At 35.2% G+C, this 19,710-nt stretch overlaps 2 protein-coding genes and 1 long non-coding RNA gene across 3 annotated transcripts in view; 2 read left to right on the top strand and 1 right to left on the bottom strand.

The window, feature by feature from the left end:
• Positions 1-8,803, bottom strand: part of Wb (wing blister) — a 144,888-nt gene extending 136,085 nt beyond the window's left edge. The window contains exon 1 of the mRNA XM_071790435.1: positions 7,612-8,803. Within this exon, the coding sequence (XP_071646536.1) occupies positions 7,612-7,738 (127 nt within the window). The 5' untranslated portion in view covers positions 7,739-8,803. The remainder of the gene's footprint in view (positions 1-7,611) is intronic.
• A 2,174-nt stretch (positions 8,804-10,977) lies between these two features.
• Positions 10,978-13,052, top strand: LOC139820801 (uncharacterized). Its single transcript, XR_011734113.1, has 3 exons — positions 10,978-11,525; positions 11,817-12,260; positions 12,370-13,052. It is a non-coding gene; the product is annotated as an uncharacterized lncRNA (long non-coding RNA).
• Positions 13,053-13,213: 161 nt separating this feature from the next.
• Positions 13,214-18,148, top strand: LOC139820562 (aminopeptidase N-like). The gene is made up of 8 exons (XM_071790928.1): positions 13,214-13,438; positions 13,570-13,651; positions 13,962-14,308; positions 14,861-15,144; positions 15,545-15,732; positions 15,833-16,093; positions 16,173-16,242; positions 16,618-18,148. The coding sequence occupies exons 1-8, from the start codon at positions 13,306-13,308 to the stop codon at positions 17,500-17,502; spliced, it is 2,250 nt and encodes a 749-aa protein (XP_071647029.1). The 5' UTR covers positions 13,214-13,305; the 3' UTR covers positions 17,503-18,148.
• Positions 18,149-19,710: the final 1,562 nt, after the last annotated feature.

Below are 19,710 nucleotides of genomic sequence, written 5' to 3'. Positions count from 1 at the left end.
ATCGATACATTGTATAGAAGATAAGCAAACGGTTGTTCCTTTAAATATATGCGTAATTTACATTACTATTTATATACGTGTCTACGAATAAAAACTATAGTCATAAATGACGGTAATTTATTCCTTCTCCTTTTGTTTCCAAAGAATGTTTTTATTACAGAAAAGAAAAAGAGAGAAAAGCGTCGTAAACTCTTCGTACCAAGAAAATCTTTATATTTATTATGCCAATATAGACGTTCATGTGGCGTTGATACCGTAACAGCATTTTATTTGATGTATTATATTATTTAATTATTCAACCCGGAGGCGCGCACAAATCGTTCCGTCTCTAGATCGAGCGCTATCACCGTCCGCGCTTTTAATGTTTTTCATTAATCATGTTTATTCATGGCCGCGTCTCACCTCCGCGGTTTTGATTAAGCGACATAATACGCGTCGTAAAGCTCGATTGAAATACAACCGGAGATACACATGCACGTTTAACATATGTAAAAATGCTGATATCATCGAGTATACGAAGATTTGCTGTAAATTATTCATATCCATATAAATATTTCGAAGATAGAACCAAAAGATACCATTGCTAATATTAAATTAAATTAATATTACTAATATGTTTTGTTTTACAGTCGCGTTTAATGTTTTATTCAATGTCACTGGCAATAGCATTATTAGTATATTAGCGAAATTTCAGTCAAAATATTTATGCTGTTATAAGTTATATGTAATAATATAAAAGCAACTTTTTTAATTAAATATAAAAACAAGGCAAATGAGAGTCAATACGCAAAACATTTGTTTTAATTATATTGATTTCCGATTACATTGTAACCGTTGCCCGACCAACGTGCGTATTGGCTCTCATTTGTCTTATTTTTATATTTTTAATTTTTTTTCGGAGAGCTTTAACCGCGGTTGGTATTTTTTAATTGACTTGCACGTATAAGCTCAGCCATTTGCTAAACACGGGACATTACCATCGATGACTGAATGAATGATCGATTCGTTGAATGCAGAGTTCGAAATAGAACGGAGTCTTTCATGAAAGAGAGAGTCTTTCACGGGATCTTTCTCGGCTTCCCCAAGATATACGCGCGCTATACATTATAGCCCACGAAGTATTATATCATTGCGAGTGTCCATTCATTTTATCACCTGCGTGGGCACGATCATGTTGTACCAGTAATAATCGCGATTTCGTATTCGCTCTACGATTTTGTCGGTGCAATGAGATCTATGACGACAGTTTATTTACTAACTCGACATTTCAACTTAATAAATCATTACATGTGCGTTAATTATGGTGGATATACATAATAGTCGTAAGTTCGCTATATTATTTAAATTTATATCATCACTATTGTTTTACTTCTATCCCGAATACGTCGTTATACACGCAAATTAAAAAATTAAGACTGTTATTATTTTTCATTTAACCGACTAAATAATTATAATTTTCAGATTGAGCATATTAAATGCCGTATAGTGTACAAAATAACTAGAATATAAATTGTTCTGTCAGAGCACTTCCGTGGAATTATCGTATTAAGGCTTCCAGTAAATTCTATTTGGCACGGTTTACCTCGTTCTGAGAATCGATTCTCGCGCAGTATAACCCGTTAATATTGGAATCCTCCTATTAACTCGCGGCAATTCGCGATTTTATTATCCAATTTTGTTGCGAAGCAATCGACGTGTACAGGAAGACGTGATAACGATCGAACTTCGTCATCTCGGAAATGCTCGCCATTCGATCGGGTGTATAGTGAGCGATCCGACCGAAAAAGGATTGCCGGCGGACACGTTTGAACTAATTTCGTCCGAGCTAATTAAGAACAGTAGCGCACGTCGACGACTCGTCGTCGATAATTGATACGTCTCTCTCCAACATGTAACAGACACCTAACAGGAAACGTCTTAAAATATCTACGGTGAGACATACATGTATGATTAATATCTGAAAAAAATTCGGACTGTGATGCTTGCCAAAGACGATATTCTCGACGATATTACTTAAATTAGTTCGAGCAATTATTATTTAATTAAGTAATAGTCACAAATTTCTATTTATACCAAAATTTAAGATACTTTCTTTTTTGTCCTAAATAATCCTTCTTCTTGTAACATATTTGTTCTTATATAAGTAAAAAATATAGTTGTATCATACTTGATTTAAATATCGGTTTTTCAGAAGAGATGAAGATGTGTTCATCATCAAAATTTCTTTTGAAGAAGAATAAAGAAAAGAAAAATAGTTTGAGCAATTAATAGCAACGGATCTTACAATTAGTAGTCTCGAAGGTCACGGTTCGCAGTTCAAGCGGATCGCCCTTGTCATGGTCAGTCTCGCATTCCCTTAAGGGCCTAGTCGCGCGTCCACGTGGTCCCACAGAACCCTCGGTGTACTCCGAGCACGTACACGCCGGCAGTGTTATTTTGCAGAGCAGACCGGCCTAGCATTTAAACAGGAACAAAACGAGAAGCGCGCGCGCGGAACGAGAATGGGATTATTTCGAGAACGGCGTGGAGATTTCGGGCGGGCATCGCGTCGGCTTCGAAAAGCGCCAGGTGAGCTATACCTACGTAACGTCGACCGCGAATCGTTTATGTCATCACTGACGTATTTCAAAGTGATTGACACCCGTTGTTGCAAGCCAACCCTCGAGATCAAGGATACTAAGTGCGCGGGCAGAGGCAACGAAAAGCCAAGCGTCTTAGAACTTCTATATATAAAATGTCGCGTTTATCACTTAAATCAAAATTAATACACATATTTATAATTGACAATTTATATATCAATTTTAAAGAAAAAGTTTTCTCAAGTATAATTAATTACAATATTTTAATTTATAAGTAACATTTAATAAATAAATCGAGATGAATATTTTATGGACCTTTAGAAACATATATTTCTTGCAAGAGGAATTGCATCAATCAGAAAGCATGCCGACTGACATGAGACACGATTGAGACAAATTTCCGATACCGATAAATCGACTTCATCGATATTCCTTTAAACTTCCCCGTTAAATGCTCTTTAAGATAGCTGCTGATCAAACGCAACGGATGTTAAAGCAGAAACGCCCGCTCCGCCGAGTCCGAACAACGAGCATTCACGTCGATCCATTGGAGCGAACGATTAAATCCGCTCTTTCTCCGAAACTAATTAAATTAATGATCCCCCCTCGGGCGAATCCTCGCCGTTTAGATAGAGTCCGGGTACCGCCTTCCACGGCCTCGACAACTCGAGGGTACCGCAACGGCGCGTCTTTATCCCTTTATCTTTATTCGATTCAGCCAGTTGCTTCATTATATCGTTTCTCTCGCGTGGCTTGGCGTTACCCGAAAATCTCGCGAGAAGAAATTGCATTATCCCAGTCATCAATATCGGACGGAGTCAAATGTTAAATGCGCGATCAAACGCCGTTTATCTGATAATAATTTTGAAGGCACAATATATAATGAAAGAACTAATCTGATAGGTTGAATAAAGTACCGTTCCCGATAATTATGAAGAAAATATTAGATAATAATATGGCAAACATTAGATATCAATCAGTTTTTCATAAGAGAAATAGAGATTAAGAAGTTTTACTTATTATATAAGTATTGCACGAATAAAAGTTACAATATAAAAAAATATTGTATAATAATACGAAAAATGTGCAATATGCAGCTACAAAATTATAAAATTAAAAAAAAAACACAAACAGGATCAATGTATATATTTATAAATACATCTCGTAACAAATTGCATACACAATATCGCTTTAGGTGCTTTAATCATTAACCACAGAATTGCATCGTAGAAACAGGAAATGAGACCCATGAGGAAACACACATGATATAGTGAGCATTAATTTCTGCGATAAAAATTAAATGACAGATTACCTATTGTCATGTAGATAACCAGAAATTGCGCATAACAATTAATGTAGATATTAAAAAATGGATGATTTATCCAAACACAAATCATTTAATCCGATAGTTATTAATTACAATATATTATTCATAAGGAAACAAGAAATATTGGCAGAAAAGTTTTTAAACAAAACATTAAAAATAATAAAGAAAAATTAGAGTATATTCTTTTAATTTGTATGTATATCTGTCACGTCACCTCTTTCTAATCGACTTTATTAAACAACATTTTTGATGTGTATACTTTATTTCATTTTTATCCATACGAAAATCTACATAAACGAGGTTAAGCATTCAGCCAGTCGACTATGAAACGCGAGTATAAAGCAAGACTGAGCGCGATGGCAAGCACGATACGCTATGTATTGTATGCTACATACGCGGCAGGACAGAGGAATAACATTTCACAATATTCTAGAGTGGAATTTCGCTTTTGCCACTCGGTGTACGAGCCGATCAGGCTGGATTGCAGAAACAGGAAGCGATACACACAAGCGGGTTGGTGCGAGCGCGCCGCTTGATCTCGATATCTTGCAGATCCGATCGGAGGCGGCGCGACTCTGCTCGGCTACGTGTGCGATCGATCGATCGATCTCGCGTCGAAGAAGCAGCCGACGGCAAAACGTTAATTATCACGCGTTATTTTTATTTATCGATGCGAGAGAGAGCCGCACAGTCATCGCGTAAGCGCGTCATTAAAAATGTATTTCTCGCGCGGCCTCTGTCTCTTGAAAGAGGAGCATCTAAGAGGCTTAAAATCAGAAGAGAAGAAAAAAAAAGAAGGACCAGAGGTGCGGAGAAGAGCGGAGGAGAGACGACGGGCGAGAACATAAACGACACAAAAGACGAAAGTGTATCCGCCAAAGTTAATTATTCTCGGTGGCCGTTAACCGGCTGTTAATTACCTCGTAAACGAGCCACTGGATGGTCGAAGAGTTTCAAGAGAACGTCATCAAAACACAACGATCTAGAACGGCGTGATACATTGTCGCGCCGAGGAATTTCGAATACTTCTTTTGCATTTTCATATTAACGATGCGCTCGCCATCAAATTAAAAAAGTTATATGTAAATGATACTTTTAGCATGCGAAATTTTTTCTCAATTATCTTGAAAGATATGAACAAACTTAATATGTAAAAGTAAGGTTATTTTACGATCTCAGAATAATGTAAAAAAATATAATATTAATATTATTTCAAAAAAATTGAAATTATATATTGATATTATTTCAACATATCCTTCTCTATTGACTTTACATATTACTTTTAGAGAAAATATAAATATTATATGTATTTTATTGGTTTGAGAGTCAAAAAGTGAGAAAATATTTTCTACATATCACATCTTCCAAAATCTTTAATCGCAATTAATTAACGCTTTCAAACAGATATTAAATAATGTATACATGCATATACCCCGCGACATAGTTCCTTTATTTATATGCATCTACAAATAAATCCTCCGCGGAAAAGTCCAGCCGCTCATAAATTACATTAAATTACACCGGCCGGAAACGCTTTACCCTCTTCGCGCTTTCTCTCTCTCTCTCCACGCGTTTCTCCTGTCTCTCGGCATTTTTGTTACTCATCGTTCGAGTGCGCACGTTCCACGCGATATCGCCGATATATGAAAGAATCGATAGCCCCGGGAGACCGCCTTTGATCGCCCCGGAGTAACGAGGTAAAAGGGTGCGTTCGCACTCGCGGTGCGCCCCACACACCGGTGGAGATTCGAGGCGGTCGTCGTCGTGTCGCTAAATATAAAGCGAAGAGCTCCCCAAAGTGGAGGGGAAGGAGGCTGCGGAATGTCCTGACGCTTAATATTCTCGGAGCAGAGACGCGCGTTTTACGAGGTCGCGCGCGGGATTCGGTCGGAATTTTCGACAATATATATATCTTAAAAGACCGCACACACGCACCGCGTCCGGGACATGATAGGCGATCGTGGCCTCCGCCTCGTGTCACGCCGAAAACTGTCGGTCGAAATTTAAGAAGCGAGATTACGCGTTATCGCGACAGAAAACCGCGAGAAGCGCCCGCCACGCATACCGCGCGCGAGGGATTTAATCTCGGGAAAATATCGCCGAGGGTAAGTATACGTAGCGCAGCATCGCATGGGCGTCATTATACTCGCGGATCGCGTGAGTAGTCTCGAGAGTGCAATCCGTGCAGGACTTAATGCGGTATATCGATTAATTAACTTCCATGCCGGACGGAGACGCTTAGAAAATATCTCGCGAAATACCGGTGGTGCAGTTGCATATTTAAGGCTAGAAGCTAAGCGTAACGGTGGACGTTATCGAAGTTAAAAATAATTACTTATGTATTTATTAATGAAATAAAGGCCATTGCACGTAACGAAGTTTTAGTCATAATCGTAAGGCCGTAAGAAAATAGACCAATCACAGTCGATTATTCTCTCTGAGCTCGAAGAATAATCAAGTGTGATTGGTCTTTTTCTTACGGCCTTACGATTGTGACTAAAACTTTGTTACGTGCAATGGCCTTAAGTTTCTATTTTTAGATCATCATGAGTCGCATCGGAGACACTTGTGATTGAAAGCTTCGAATAATTTACGAATAACGTTTGACCATATGTTACGATCACCAATTTATTCTACCGATGTAAATAAAAAATCATGTGCAGCATAAATATATAGTTATATAAATGTGTATCAATGTGACATAAAACAGGATTGATTCTCTTAAAAACGGGCAGTTTGCTCCCAGTAAAATTCAATCGCGATAACCTTGTGTTACCGATTTGAATAATGTTCGGAGTATGTTACGGATAAATGGTTGCGTTCCACGCGTGTGCGTAATATTTACGTCTTATGCAAATCCGAGCGCCATAACGTCAGTGGCCGCATCGGCAATGATATCGTAATCTGCATTTAAAAGACATACGTAAGAGGAAATAAAGCTCGCGTCCTGCGAAGCGTGTCATAAAAGTTCAAAAGACTTGTTGAATAAAAATATAAATCGCGTCAGACAATGAAAAAGGTGTCTGTTAAAAAAAAAAAAAAATACAATTGTAGATACTGATTTGCGATATATGGAGTTTCAATTTTTCATAAACCGATACGTACGTTTTTTGCAAAAATAAAATTCCATTTCAAATAAAATGTCACGATTAAAACAAATGTTGGGTAAAATATTAAATGTAACTTTAATAAAAGTATAGATATATTATTTTAACAAGTTCAACGATCTGATTATTACATCTGGTTTTCACATCAGTAAAGTCTCATCACTTTTAAATGTATGTAAATTATAATTTTATATTATTTCCTCTTAATAGTCTTTATTGCATTCAAACCTGTCTTGGATCAGTGTTCTTTAAATCATTTCTATAAAAAAATAATTATAAAATAACAACTAAACCATGATTTTGTCAACGTTCTCAAAAATTAAAATTCCTTCGAGAAATTCATAATTAATTTCCTTCGAGAAACAAACGATTTTAATTAAGAAAAGAGCCAACTATCATAAAATACTTGTAAATTATGGAATTCAAAATAAAATAAAAATCTCGTTTAAAAGAACTTGAGTTATAGTAAAAATGTTTCTATTCTTATTCAATAAAATTGCTCAACGCTAAACATTGCGGTTTAAACACACTGAACCAGACTAGCCTAGATTAATCGAGTCACGAGTGAGACACTCGACAGCGGGTAGCAGGTGCTTACCTTGCTTCAGGTTGTGCCTAAATCCGCGCGCCGCTTCGACGCCGGTCAGGATCAACGAGAGGACGACGACGAGGATGCGTCGCAGCGTCACGTTGCCCGCGTGTCCCTTCTTCGTGGCAGCGGCCATGGCCCATGAGGATTCCCTGATACCACTGAACAAAGGCGAGCATTGACAAGGGGGGCACTTCACACACAGACCGTAGATCGTCGAACGCGAGAATTAAAGAGAACAAAGATCCCGGATCACTTATACGCTCTCGTTACCGTCTCACTCCGCTCCGGGCTCCGGCACTCGTCATTCGTCGATTCGCGTCATGCCGTCGCGTGCCACGTTGAATCGCCTCGCGACGGATCGCGAGCGGAAATCAAGCAAATTTATTAAACACCTTCTCGTGTCGCCGCGTCGCCGATGTCACTGACGGTTATCGCGAGTCCCTGGATTCTCTGGACGATGCGTGGGACGAGATTCCCGGATCGGCGATTCCTGCCGCGTTCATCTCGTCTCCATTGGCGAACTTCAGAGCGACGCCACGCGCCGAGCTCCGTCTCCGTGTCACCTCCGATCCGTTGCGCCGATCCCGGTGATTTTGACGCGCGTCCCAAAATCGCGATCGATTCTCGGACGATTCTCGACGTATACGTGCACTCCCCGCAAACTCCCTGCGCGATATTCGTCGTCACCACGACGTCGGCGTCGTTTCTTAACCGATGAACGCGCCGCGAGGAGCCGAGCGCCGAGCCACGTGAATTTAGCGTCGAACGCGCACGGGCGCGTTTCGAATTTGCCGTTCGCTCGAAAGTCCGCCCTGTCCGCCTCGACGGCGCGAGGCACTTCCCCCGACGGGCTCACTTGTTGCTCCCGACGACGAGTGAGAAACGAGGGATTTCTCACCGGCGCGTATTCGCTCTGTTGTCCGCGCGCGAAACGAACGACGAGAAACCACCACGCGACGCGCCACTACCGGTGGTTGCGATCTTGCACGTAGGAGCGTAGAACGCGTGAGATGAAACAGTCTTTTCTTCCGTCCACAGGCACAGGTGCTACACTCTTAAACCGAGAGAGAGATCACTCCGAAATTCCGAGCTGAGGAACTAGTCGCGCGCGAGAAAGAGAGAGACGGAGAGAGACGAGAGAAGGGAAGATCCGCGCCGGGTGACGCTCCGACATACCCGATACGAAGGTCGCGAGCGAACTGAGCGAAGTAAACGCCGAGTCACCACCGAGCTGACCGAGCGGAGCCTGCCGGAGCGCCCGCGCCGCGCAGTCACCCCCCACCCTCACTACCCGGCAAGCGGCGAGCATTATTATGTGTAAACAATAACGGCCGCATGCCTGAGATACGAAAAAACATGTGTATTACCTTACGTTGCCTGTACCCCCAATTCTTGGAAATTTCTGAAATTATTCTAATACGATGAGATGGTTTTTATAATCGTAGCAATCGTAATGTTGAAAATTTCTTTAGCTTCATCTCAACGACGAAACAAAATCGCGATCCTGACTACGTAAAACAATGATTTGAGCATTGTTAATTATTATCGCGTATGTTAATCAAGTCGATTATTAATCTTATTGTAACATTACAATTGTACATAGTTTGTTCGAAGAATATGCAGTACATTTTCATTCTATCGACATGATGCTGTATTCAATAAATAAAGTATAACGTTTTCCATCTTTCAACGACAAAATCGGTTTCAGAATTATGTTTAACGAATATAAAGTACATAAAAAAATAAAAGTAAAAAAGAGCGCCAAGTATTTGTGCCTTATACATATATAAAATAGAAGATTCTAGTAATTACTTGCTTTGTTTAGAACGCAAGAACAACCATTAGGGTGACTCCGGTATTTACGCCGCGCGGAGTTTTACGCCACAGATGTCAGAAAAAATAGAAGAAATAAAAATACTTGCTCGCAATTATTCTATTATGTGCCTTTATGCCATATTAGTATTGTGTTGTAATTTCAGTTCTTTACTGTTAATATTAATGAAACTGTTAATGTACGAACGCAGACACGCGTGAATGCAGTGCAATTGTGATCATTTCGAACATCTTTGTTATATTTTTTTACATAAAAAATGACAACGGAGAAATATTACTCTCAAATTTATCAATTTTTCACGTTTACGTTGCACGTTGAAGTTTGAGTTATTTTAAAAGATTTTAAATTTGCTTACTATTCAGCAAGCTTGTAAAAATAAATACTTATACATATTGGAACAATGGGAAAAACAATTTGTAGGAACTTAAGATTCGGAAGTCCTTCAATTAACCCAAAACACTTACGTATATAAGATAAAAGATTCTAGTAATTGCTTCTGCGCAGAGAACGCAAGAGTAACCACTATAAATTATCTTATTACATATTGCAAGTTCTTGCAAATATTATATTGGATAAAAGACGAATATATATACAGCTTTTTACTATCAAAGTATATACGTAATGTCACAGTTTGATGTAAATATTGTTAAAGTAGCATCTTTTCAACAAAACAAGAAAATAAACCTACAAATATTTACAAGAATAATTGTTCTGTGATAGTAGCATATATGGGCAGCTACAGACATTTGGATATGTTCTTATAAATTATACATTTGAGTTGTTCATGGAAATGTTAGATGTATCCGCGTTAAGCTAGTATTAAAGTGCCTTTTCACATGGACGCTCGACCAGCTCGACGCTCATTCTTAGCAAGCAAAAATTTTTAGAAATAATACTTTTGATTGAACACCATTTTCGATTGCACCGGGACGATCAACGACGATTCGACGTCAACGCTGGATGTAGAACAAATAAAATTTCATTTCTTGAAACTAGTGTCAAAGCAAAACCACGTGATCTTAGAAATAATATTTTATACATATATGTAATAAAATTTCTGAATATTTTTGCTCGCTGTATATGAGGATTGAATGTCAACGTGAAAAAAACAACTTAAAACTGAAAAAAATCTGTTAACATTATTTAGTAAAAATGGATAATGATTTCTCGTAAACCGGCTAGTATTATATCGACAAATGTGATATTTGGAATAATAAATTATATACAAATAATATATTTATTACGCCGTCTTACTTACATATGTATATACAAGTGCAGTATTGCATTATCAAAATCGTCTTTTAGTATAATCGCCGCCTAAGAAATATCTATTCGTACTGATAAACATATATACACTATTTGCGAATCGGAGTTGTACCGTCTCCGTGTCCGCGATTTGTCGAGGTGATGCGACACGCGGTACTTACGTGTTCGCTTCGGCCCTCTCCCCGGATCGGGTGGATCGAATAGCTCGGCCCGGGAAAGGGGGTGCGGGCAAGTTGTGAGTGCGAAAGACCAGTCTTTACCACGACTTTAGAGAGTACGTTTCGGATTCTCGATTCTCTGCAGATAACAGAAATTGATTCAACATGAATCTGAATTTAAAAAGTTGGATATTCATAATCACAATAGCTGCTCTTACTGGTGAATCACTTGCAAATCACTTCCGATTACCGTCCCACGTAGTTCCGGTGCACTATAACATAAAACTATATCTATCTCTCGAGAAATATGATTCGAATATGACATGGCCGTCATATACAAAGCAAGAATACGGCAGTTTCCTTCTTTATGGCGAAAGCAATATAACTATCCGAATTAGTAATTTAACGCAAAATATAAAACTCCATGCATCAAACCTGGCTATAAATCCGGCGGATATTACATTGACTGACCTTGTACGTGACAGATTATATACAGTGGAGAAATTTACACATAATTCAGGAACAGACTTTTTAGATCTTCGTTTCTTCGACATATTACTTAGTGGGCCTTATATTCTGAATATAAAATTTCACGGTCGGATCACAGATAATAACGCAAAAAGCTTCGTCAGTTCCTACATAAACAGAGAAGAGAATTTAATGTAAGTAAATGTTGATGTTAGACATACTAGCACAAATCTATAATGTAAACAATCTCTAATCTTCAAAAACAATTTCCGTGACATATAGAAAGATTTATACTCAGTTCTATCTTACATATCACTTACGATACAATCAAAATGTTTAATTAACTGCAACTTTCAAGCTAGCTGTATAATACTACATTATAATTTCTAATTATATTATTTTTGAGCCAAAATTATACTATAACTAAAAGTTTTTAACATATTACATTATTTAAAGCAATCATATATATTATTATATTATGCTAGATTGTTGATTGCACCGCACATTCAAGAGGTTGGAGACCAACGATTGTTTCCCTGTTTTGGTGAACCGCACTTAAAGGCCACATTTAATATTTCGATAAAGCATCATCACAAATTTACAGCAATATCAAATATGCCAATACAAGAGAGTTATATGGATGACGACTGCTCAATGTGGACACACTTTCAGACCACTCCTCCAATGTCCACTTATCAAGTTTCGGTTATTTTGACCAATTTCTCTCATATTCAAATTAACAAAAATATCTGTTTATACGCAAAGCACTCAAGTTTGCAGTCACTAAAATACGCTGAGCAACTTATAAAAAATATCACGCTGCATTTGGAATCCGAATTTAATAAAACAAAGATTCCAAAAATGGACCATATTGTAATTCCAAATTTACCGGACAATGGCATGTCGAAATGGGGACTCGTCTTTCACAGGTAATACATAATTCCAGAAATAAGGCAATGTGTGTACAGCGAATTATAACAATTTACTCTAAATAAGGAAAGGTTTTATAAATAACAGCACTTATATAATAATTATCAGGGAAGCAGATTTGATCTGGGATGACAAATTAGACCCGATTATGCGTAAAATAGAAATTGCACGCTCTGTAGCATACAAAACAGCGTATCAATGGCTTGGTAACGTAATCAGTCCTTCTTAGTGGTCTCATTTTTGGTTACACGAGAGTCTTTCTATATTATTCGGAGAAGAAGCTGTCGCTAAGGTAATTAAATATTTTCTAATGTCGCAAAAATGTTACAGATTTATTTATTTATTTAAAGATTCTTCAAGCCGTTTTTAATCCTAAGTAAGACCAGGATACCAACAAATTATGTGTGTGTGTTGTATACTTTAAAAAATCTATAGTATAGAAGAAATTCAGCTAAAAATTTTAAAAGCGTTGGACGCGTGATAACATCAAAACACTAATAAAAAACTTTGTTACCTGATTTTGACAACATCTATTCTTTCAATCGTGTAGCATCTTATTTTAATAATTTTCATTATTTCTAATATTAGTTCTAAGAAATTACAAAATTCTTGGTACAACAATCAGCATAATAGCGTCCGACCATGCAGAATAAAAACATGTCCAATTAAATATCTATAAATACATATAATTATGTCGATATGATCAGAATCCTGTAGATCATGTTCGATATTTTTGTAAAATCTATTGTATCAAGAGATATTCAGACAAAGTTTCAAAATCGTTTGAACAAGAGATAACATGAAGACAATAACAAAAAATTTTCTCAAAAAATGTTAACAAATATCTAATGATTTACAGTCAAGTAGTATCACATTTTAATATATTCTATATAATTTTAATTATTTATACAACTTTTTTATATTTTAAAATAACAAAACTATTATTGCATAATGAGCATGGCAGCATTAAATCACAATGAAAATATATGATCTAGTCTTTATACAATTGCAAAATTTCGTTTTCAGTTCTTCAATAATTCTCAGATGATGAACTTGTTCATAGTTCAGAGTCAATACGATTCTCTTCACTTAGATTCTCATTTTGATATGAATCCTCCACAAATTAATAATTTGTCACAGATTGATTTAATTTTTAGTTTTCCTCGTTACATAAAAGGTAAGAATTTATTAATAATTAAATATTTGGCTACAGCTTTTGTAAAAATACATATCATGAAAGAAATAAATGTATAGAAAAGCAGTTGGCTCAAATAAATTTAATTAAAATTTGAATATTTATGATCATAGAAATTGTTGTTTTGCGAATGCTCCAAAACACTGTTACTGATGAGATGTTTCGAAGAGGTGTCCGCACATGGCTCCACAAATAGTGAGTAACACAAACAAATACAGACGAATTCAGTAGGTACAGTAACTGCCACATTCCTATAAAATCTTTGCACTGTTTTTTCGAATTACTTGCTGTATATTTGAAAAATTCTGTTTCTTTTTATGCTTATTTTTCTCCTTTTCTAACGACATATTCTCATTTATATCCTTCTCTTCATATTTTATTACCTCATACTTTAAATTCTTAACATCTTTGTTTATATCTCATCTTTCTATCCCATTAATTTTCAAATATTTAACCGATTTTTATAATTCTTTACTGTCAATAGCAATAACTCTTTTTAATTTAGCAAATATCGCTCACTGACTTTCAATGAATTTTGGTCTATACAAGAAGAAATAGCCAGCCATTCATATGAATACTACATATCATATGATTCTTTAAATTGGATAATTTACGAACATTATCCTGTCATAAGTTTGACACAAGAAGAACCTGATATTGATATCGTACAACTGTCACAATATTTTAATGCATCGCAACACAGTTATGGTAAATGGTGGATACCCATAAGTTTAGTGACAAAATTTTCACTAAAAGAACCCAAAAATGTATGGATAACACCAGAAAAACCATCTTTATCTGTAACACATACTGCTGAAGATGATTGGATAATGGTCGACATTGGGCAAGCAGGTAAATATTAAATCACAAGAAAGTTTATTAAATATCCTTATATTCTGAAATTTAATATTTCTTATTATAACCGTATCCTTTATTTATATAAATATTTAATAAATATACCATGCCTATAATTATATTACTGTAAATTATAACTTCATATAAAACATGTGATACGCTATTCCTTTATTGAATCTGTTGACGAACATAGTAAAAATCTTATTTTGTATATAATTTTAATGTTATTTCTTTATTTCTAAAAATAATTAAAGTTTACATAATATCACTAAATATTATGTAAAATTATTAAATCTTCAAAGCAACTTTTGAAAGTAATAGTATATTAAAATAATCTATATCTATTATAATAAAAAAATATGCATAATATGTACTTGCATGGAAATGTTAATGTATGAACGCAAACACGCGTGAATGTGCAATTGTGATCACTTCGAATATCTTTGTTATATTCTTTTAACATAAAAAAATGACAATGAAGAAATATCTATTACTCTCAATCCAGTCATACAAATATAATTATTAGTAATTTTTTTTGTTTTACAACAGGATACTATCGTGTTAAATACGATATGAAGAACTTGCGCAAAATTTCACTTTATCTCAATGAAGAATATAAAAGCATTAGTGTTATTAATCGTGCTAAAATTATTGATGACGCGTTCCATTTCCTGCTGACACGTCAGATTAATGCAACTGAATTCTGGGCTCTCGTGAAATACTTAACGCAAGAGACAGATTACGTAGCATGGCATCCTATGCTCAAAATGTTTGAATATATATCGAGTGTGCTTCCATTATCAAAAGGCGAAATTTATTTCATTCATATTAAGGTAACATATGTAATTACCAGATTATAACTAATTATTACATTAATTAATTAAACAAACACATGATAAATAATAAATATTTACGCAGATATTAGATAGCGTGTAAAACATCTATTTACATCTACAATTATTAGGCAATTCTCAAGCAAAAAGCATATACGACTTTAGATTTTATTACATTTCTTGGTAATCTCATTTTGATATAAAACATCAGAAATCTCGAACCTAAGTATTATCGCGGTATTATTATTTAATCGCTGTATATTATTTGTACGGTATTAAGCCTAGAATTATTATACCGATATGCAATACTCAGTCAAGAAAGGTAGACCGAAAGAAGTTTAAGGCGCACACAGATTATACCTCTGATAAATACAGCATACCAAAATTCACGTCATTTTAGGAAACAATGGGAGAAATATTAACCAAGCCTCTGAAGATACTAGGATTTGAGGAACGTCTGTTGGAAAACGATTTCACCAAATGTTTAAGACAAGAAATTGTAAAATGGGCTTGTACAGTCGAATTGACCGAATGCCAGATGAATAACTTTAAGTTAGAACAACTTCTTAAAGAACCTGCATTATTCAAGTAATTTTTTTGTATAAATAAAATGTTTTAATAATTATAGTTTCTTGCATACAAAATGTCATTTTTATAAGTACTCTTATTACTTCTCTTAAAACCGTAGAATTTTACCAGAGTGGAAACATTTCATATACTGTGAAGGTTTAAAATTAATTCCTCGGTCAGACATGGGTAACAACGAATTTAAAGAATATAATAGTCGTTGTTTGAAAGATGCTATGCTTCAAAAATTTGAAAATTTTTGGCCTAAAAGCTCAAAGTTAAGAAGGTGCATTTATATTTTCCATTCCCTCATTACAAGCCATACTAAGAACGAAGTCATCCTTCAAAAAATATTATCATTCTTTTATCAAATCAAACCACGGTAATAATATTTCTTTCATGTATGGTCTGCCTCTAATTGTGGTAAATATATATTAATTGTAGGTATGTTCTGTTTTTAGAGAAATCAGTACAACTGCAGCTTTAATTAATATCATTAATAACATATATAGTACAGCGATGCTTAATAAAGTAAGTTCTGTATATCAAAATATTATACTTAATTATTAAAATTATTATTTGTATGAAGTATATTTATATCGAGCAAACGGTACACCAAGTAACATTACATGTAAGTTGGTGTTTGCTGGGTAGCGTACATATAAACACTATAAAAACTACGAAACGTATATATGCGCACGCACTAACACACATAAATATTCACACTTATACACATATGCATTATATATATATTCCAATATTAATTCTAATTGTTTAAAAGTAGTAAATTATTGCATAATGATATAGCTAACTATAAACGTTATGATTTATAACATAATGCTAAAGCAAGAATGAATTATAATACTCATTGATAGTAAACTTCCAACAAATATTGATCTGTTTCAGGTAAACTATTCCTTAAAGAAGGAAAAGTTAATAGATTTAGGACCAATAGCGTCCAAAGTATACAGTAAGATAGAAACACGTATGTCTGAAATAGATAGACATATTGGGCATTTGGATATGCTCTATTATACGTTTGAGTCGAAAGAGCCAGGCGGGAAAAGGTCCAGTAACGAGGACCTCCTGACGGACACGTGCGCGAATTACTTCGTGATGTCGAATGTGCCGGTCGTGAGCGAGCAGTCGTTGCACGCACGTCAGAAGCCGACGGTTCCGAAGATAATCGACGTCAAAGACGGCGCCGGCGATTCCGCTACCGCCGGCTCGTCTTGCGAGGATAACACTTGCGACAACGACTTCACCACTTTGACGTCATCCAGGTCCAATAACGAGGATCTCCTGACGGACACGTGCGCAGTGATGTCTAATGTGTCGATCGTGAGCGAGGAATCGTTGCACGCGCATCAGAAGCCGGCGGTTCCGAAGATAATCGACGTCAAAGACGGCGCCGGCGATTCCGCGACCGCCAGCTCGTCTTGCGAGGATGACACCTGCGACAGCGACTTCACCACTTTGACGCTATCCAGAGACTTGACGTTGAGAAAAGTCAGCAACGAGGTGCAGCAGAGCTGCGTGTCCAGCCTGCAGAATCTTCCCACGGAACTGCCGTCGTCCACCTCGCCGAGAAACTACAAGGATCTCAAGGAGAAGTGTCCGCGATTCTCTTTAGCGGCCTACGGAGATGGCGAAAAGAGTGAGTTTGACGGTGTCTCGGGTGACGTTTCAGGACTCGAGTTCGAAGAGGCGCACCTTCGTAAAGATCAGAAAACACCCAGGTCAAAATTTCCTTTCTGGATACCGAAAAAACAATCACGTAGAATTCAGTGAACGGTTGCTCAAAAGAATCGGAGACGACACATATAATGCAATTATAACTACAGAATTGCATATATGTGTCGTCTCCGATTTTTTTTAAATTATAACTACAGAAGTAAATACAAAGAATATATTTTCACAGCGACCAATTATTTAAGTATTAACTTTAAGTATTTCTTTGTGTTATATTTATTTATTTTTAATCAAATATCGTAGAAGTTATATCTTTACGCATCACTTTTCATACATTACTTATAATTGTAATTATTATATTACTATTATATTATTATATTACTCTGGTTCTTAGATTACGTATTATTTTTAACATTGTTAATTTCCTAAGATTATAAGAGCGATTTCGCAACAATTGATCGTAATAAACTATTTATATGTCTATATGGCACAATTATTTCTATATGTTTTTAACAAAATATCTAATACATATCTTACACTTATAGTTTCCAACACATTTTGCAGTGAGAGAGAGAGAGAGAGAGAGAGAGGTTACAGATATTAAAATAAAAATATTTTTGAAATAGTCATTTCGTTTTTAAATTTATAAAAAAATAATAATAATTTATTACAAGTTTGTTAATTATTCGTGTTTACGTTGCACTTCTATGGAGAAGTTTGAATCATTTTAAAAATAAAAATTGAAAATATTTGTCTACATTCAGCAAGCTTGTAAAAATAAATATGTACACTTGGACATTGAGAAAAATAATTTGTATGAACTTAAGATCTGGTAGTCCTTCAGTTAACTTAGGATACTTGCGCATACTTGTATATAAAATAAATGATTCTGGTAAATGTTTGCTCTCAGCTTTATTTAGAACGCAAGAACAACCATTATGAATTATTTTATTACATATGCAAGTTTTTCGCGAATATTTTTGGGCCAAATAAGATCTTACAGCTCTTGACTATCAACAAAGTATATTTGTAATGTTACAGATTAAATGTTTTTGAGGTAGTATTGATCTATCATGGTTCACTGATAAACACATCCACGTTTTAACTAACTGTTAATTGCTAAGGATGGTAACATACGAAAAAATAAAATTTTAATAATCAAATATAACTTGCGCGCCATTTACCGCGCTTAGCTTTTAATTAGCTCACTCCTTTTCAATTTCTGGATAAATACATTAAATAACAGAATTATTACTACTATTTGAAATTACGTTGTTAGTTACATATAAATTTTAAGCATAATTCTAATTAATTAAAAAAAAGTGAAAAACCAATTAATTGATGTTACTATATTAAATATTGTTTGAATTTTTTAACAAGATAACATCCCGAACTGGGGAATTCATCGATTTGGATTAACTTTTGTGAGTAGAGTGCGATTCAGTTTGTATTCTAAGGAGAGAACCTGTTTATGATCTGACAAGGACAACGCTTTATCTCCGCTTAGAACACTATTGTACTAAGTATATCGACTAATAATACATTTTGTGTTTATTATAAAATCTATTATCTGCGATATTATTATATTATCTGTGGTGATCTATCAAAGGAGTAAAATCGCAGCAATCAAAGATATACTACCGGCAATCATACGATTCGGGATAATTGCAAGTATTAGGTATACAACTCATCGAATATCTTATCGATACAAAATTATCTCGTAATAGTATAATTTCGATAAACAAAGTGAGTTTGTAAAGATATATAACACTTTATAAATACTATAATATATCTCCGTTTGAAGAAAAAGCAATTGGAAAATATTATACATATATTTATTTGCAGACAGACTTGCAGGACCCATCGAATAAATATGTAATTACAAATTTATGTCGATGAAATATAGAATTAGAATTAGACAATACTAATATATTATAACCAAATATAGTCATTCTGTCACACAATATCATTTAGCAAAAATTAATCAATAAATGTGTTACATAACGCGAGACTGATAAAGAGGTTAACGTAAAAGAGGTCGAAGATAATAGATTTTTAGATGCATGAAACATTCGTCGCGTTACAGTTTATCAAGCATAATTGAGTAATCAAACAATAATTAAAAACTTTATTTATTTATTTATTATTTATTTATTGATGATGAAGATTACTTTAAAAATACTTGCCATTCTACGTATTGTTTTAAATATATCCTTATTATCTATAACCATAATTTGCAAGGAATATGTAGAAGATTTGTAATCCATTCTTATTTTCAACGTGCAATATACAAAAATATGCTTTTAT

Source organism: Temnothorax longispinosus, chromosome 10 (assembly GCF_030848805.1).
Source record: "Temnothorax longispinosus isolate EJ_2023e chromosome 10, Tlon_JGU_v1, whole genome shotgun sequence".
Classification (NCBI taxonomy): domain Eukaryota; kingdom Metazoa; phylum Arthropoda; class Insecta; order Hymenoptera; family Formicidae; genus Temnothorax; species Temnothorax longispinosus.
The sequence above is the reverse complement of the archived record's forward strand: the minus strand, read 5'-3'. Positions and strand labels throughout refer to the sequence as shown.

What these genes read in the sequence shown, in the direction of transcription:
- LOC139820562 (XM_071790928.1), top strand. Translation starts at nt 13,306, where the DNA reads ATGATGAACTTGTTCATAGTTCAGAGTCAATACGATTCTCTTCACTTA. An exon ending in TTTTCCTCGTTACATAAAAG is followed by an intron (nt 13,439 to 13,569) that starts GTAAGAATTTAT and finishes TTATGATCATAG; the next exon opens with AAATTGTTGTTTTGCGAATG. An exon ending in GTACAGCGATGCTTAATAAA is followed by an intron (nt 16,243 to 16,617) that starts GTAAGTTCTGTA and finishes GATCTGTTTCAG; the next exon opens with GTAAACTATTCCTTAAAGAA.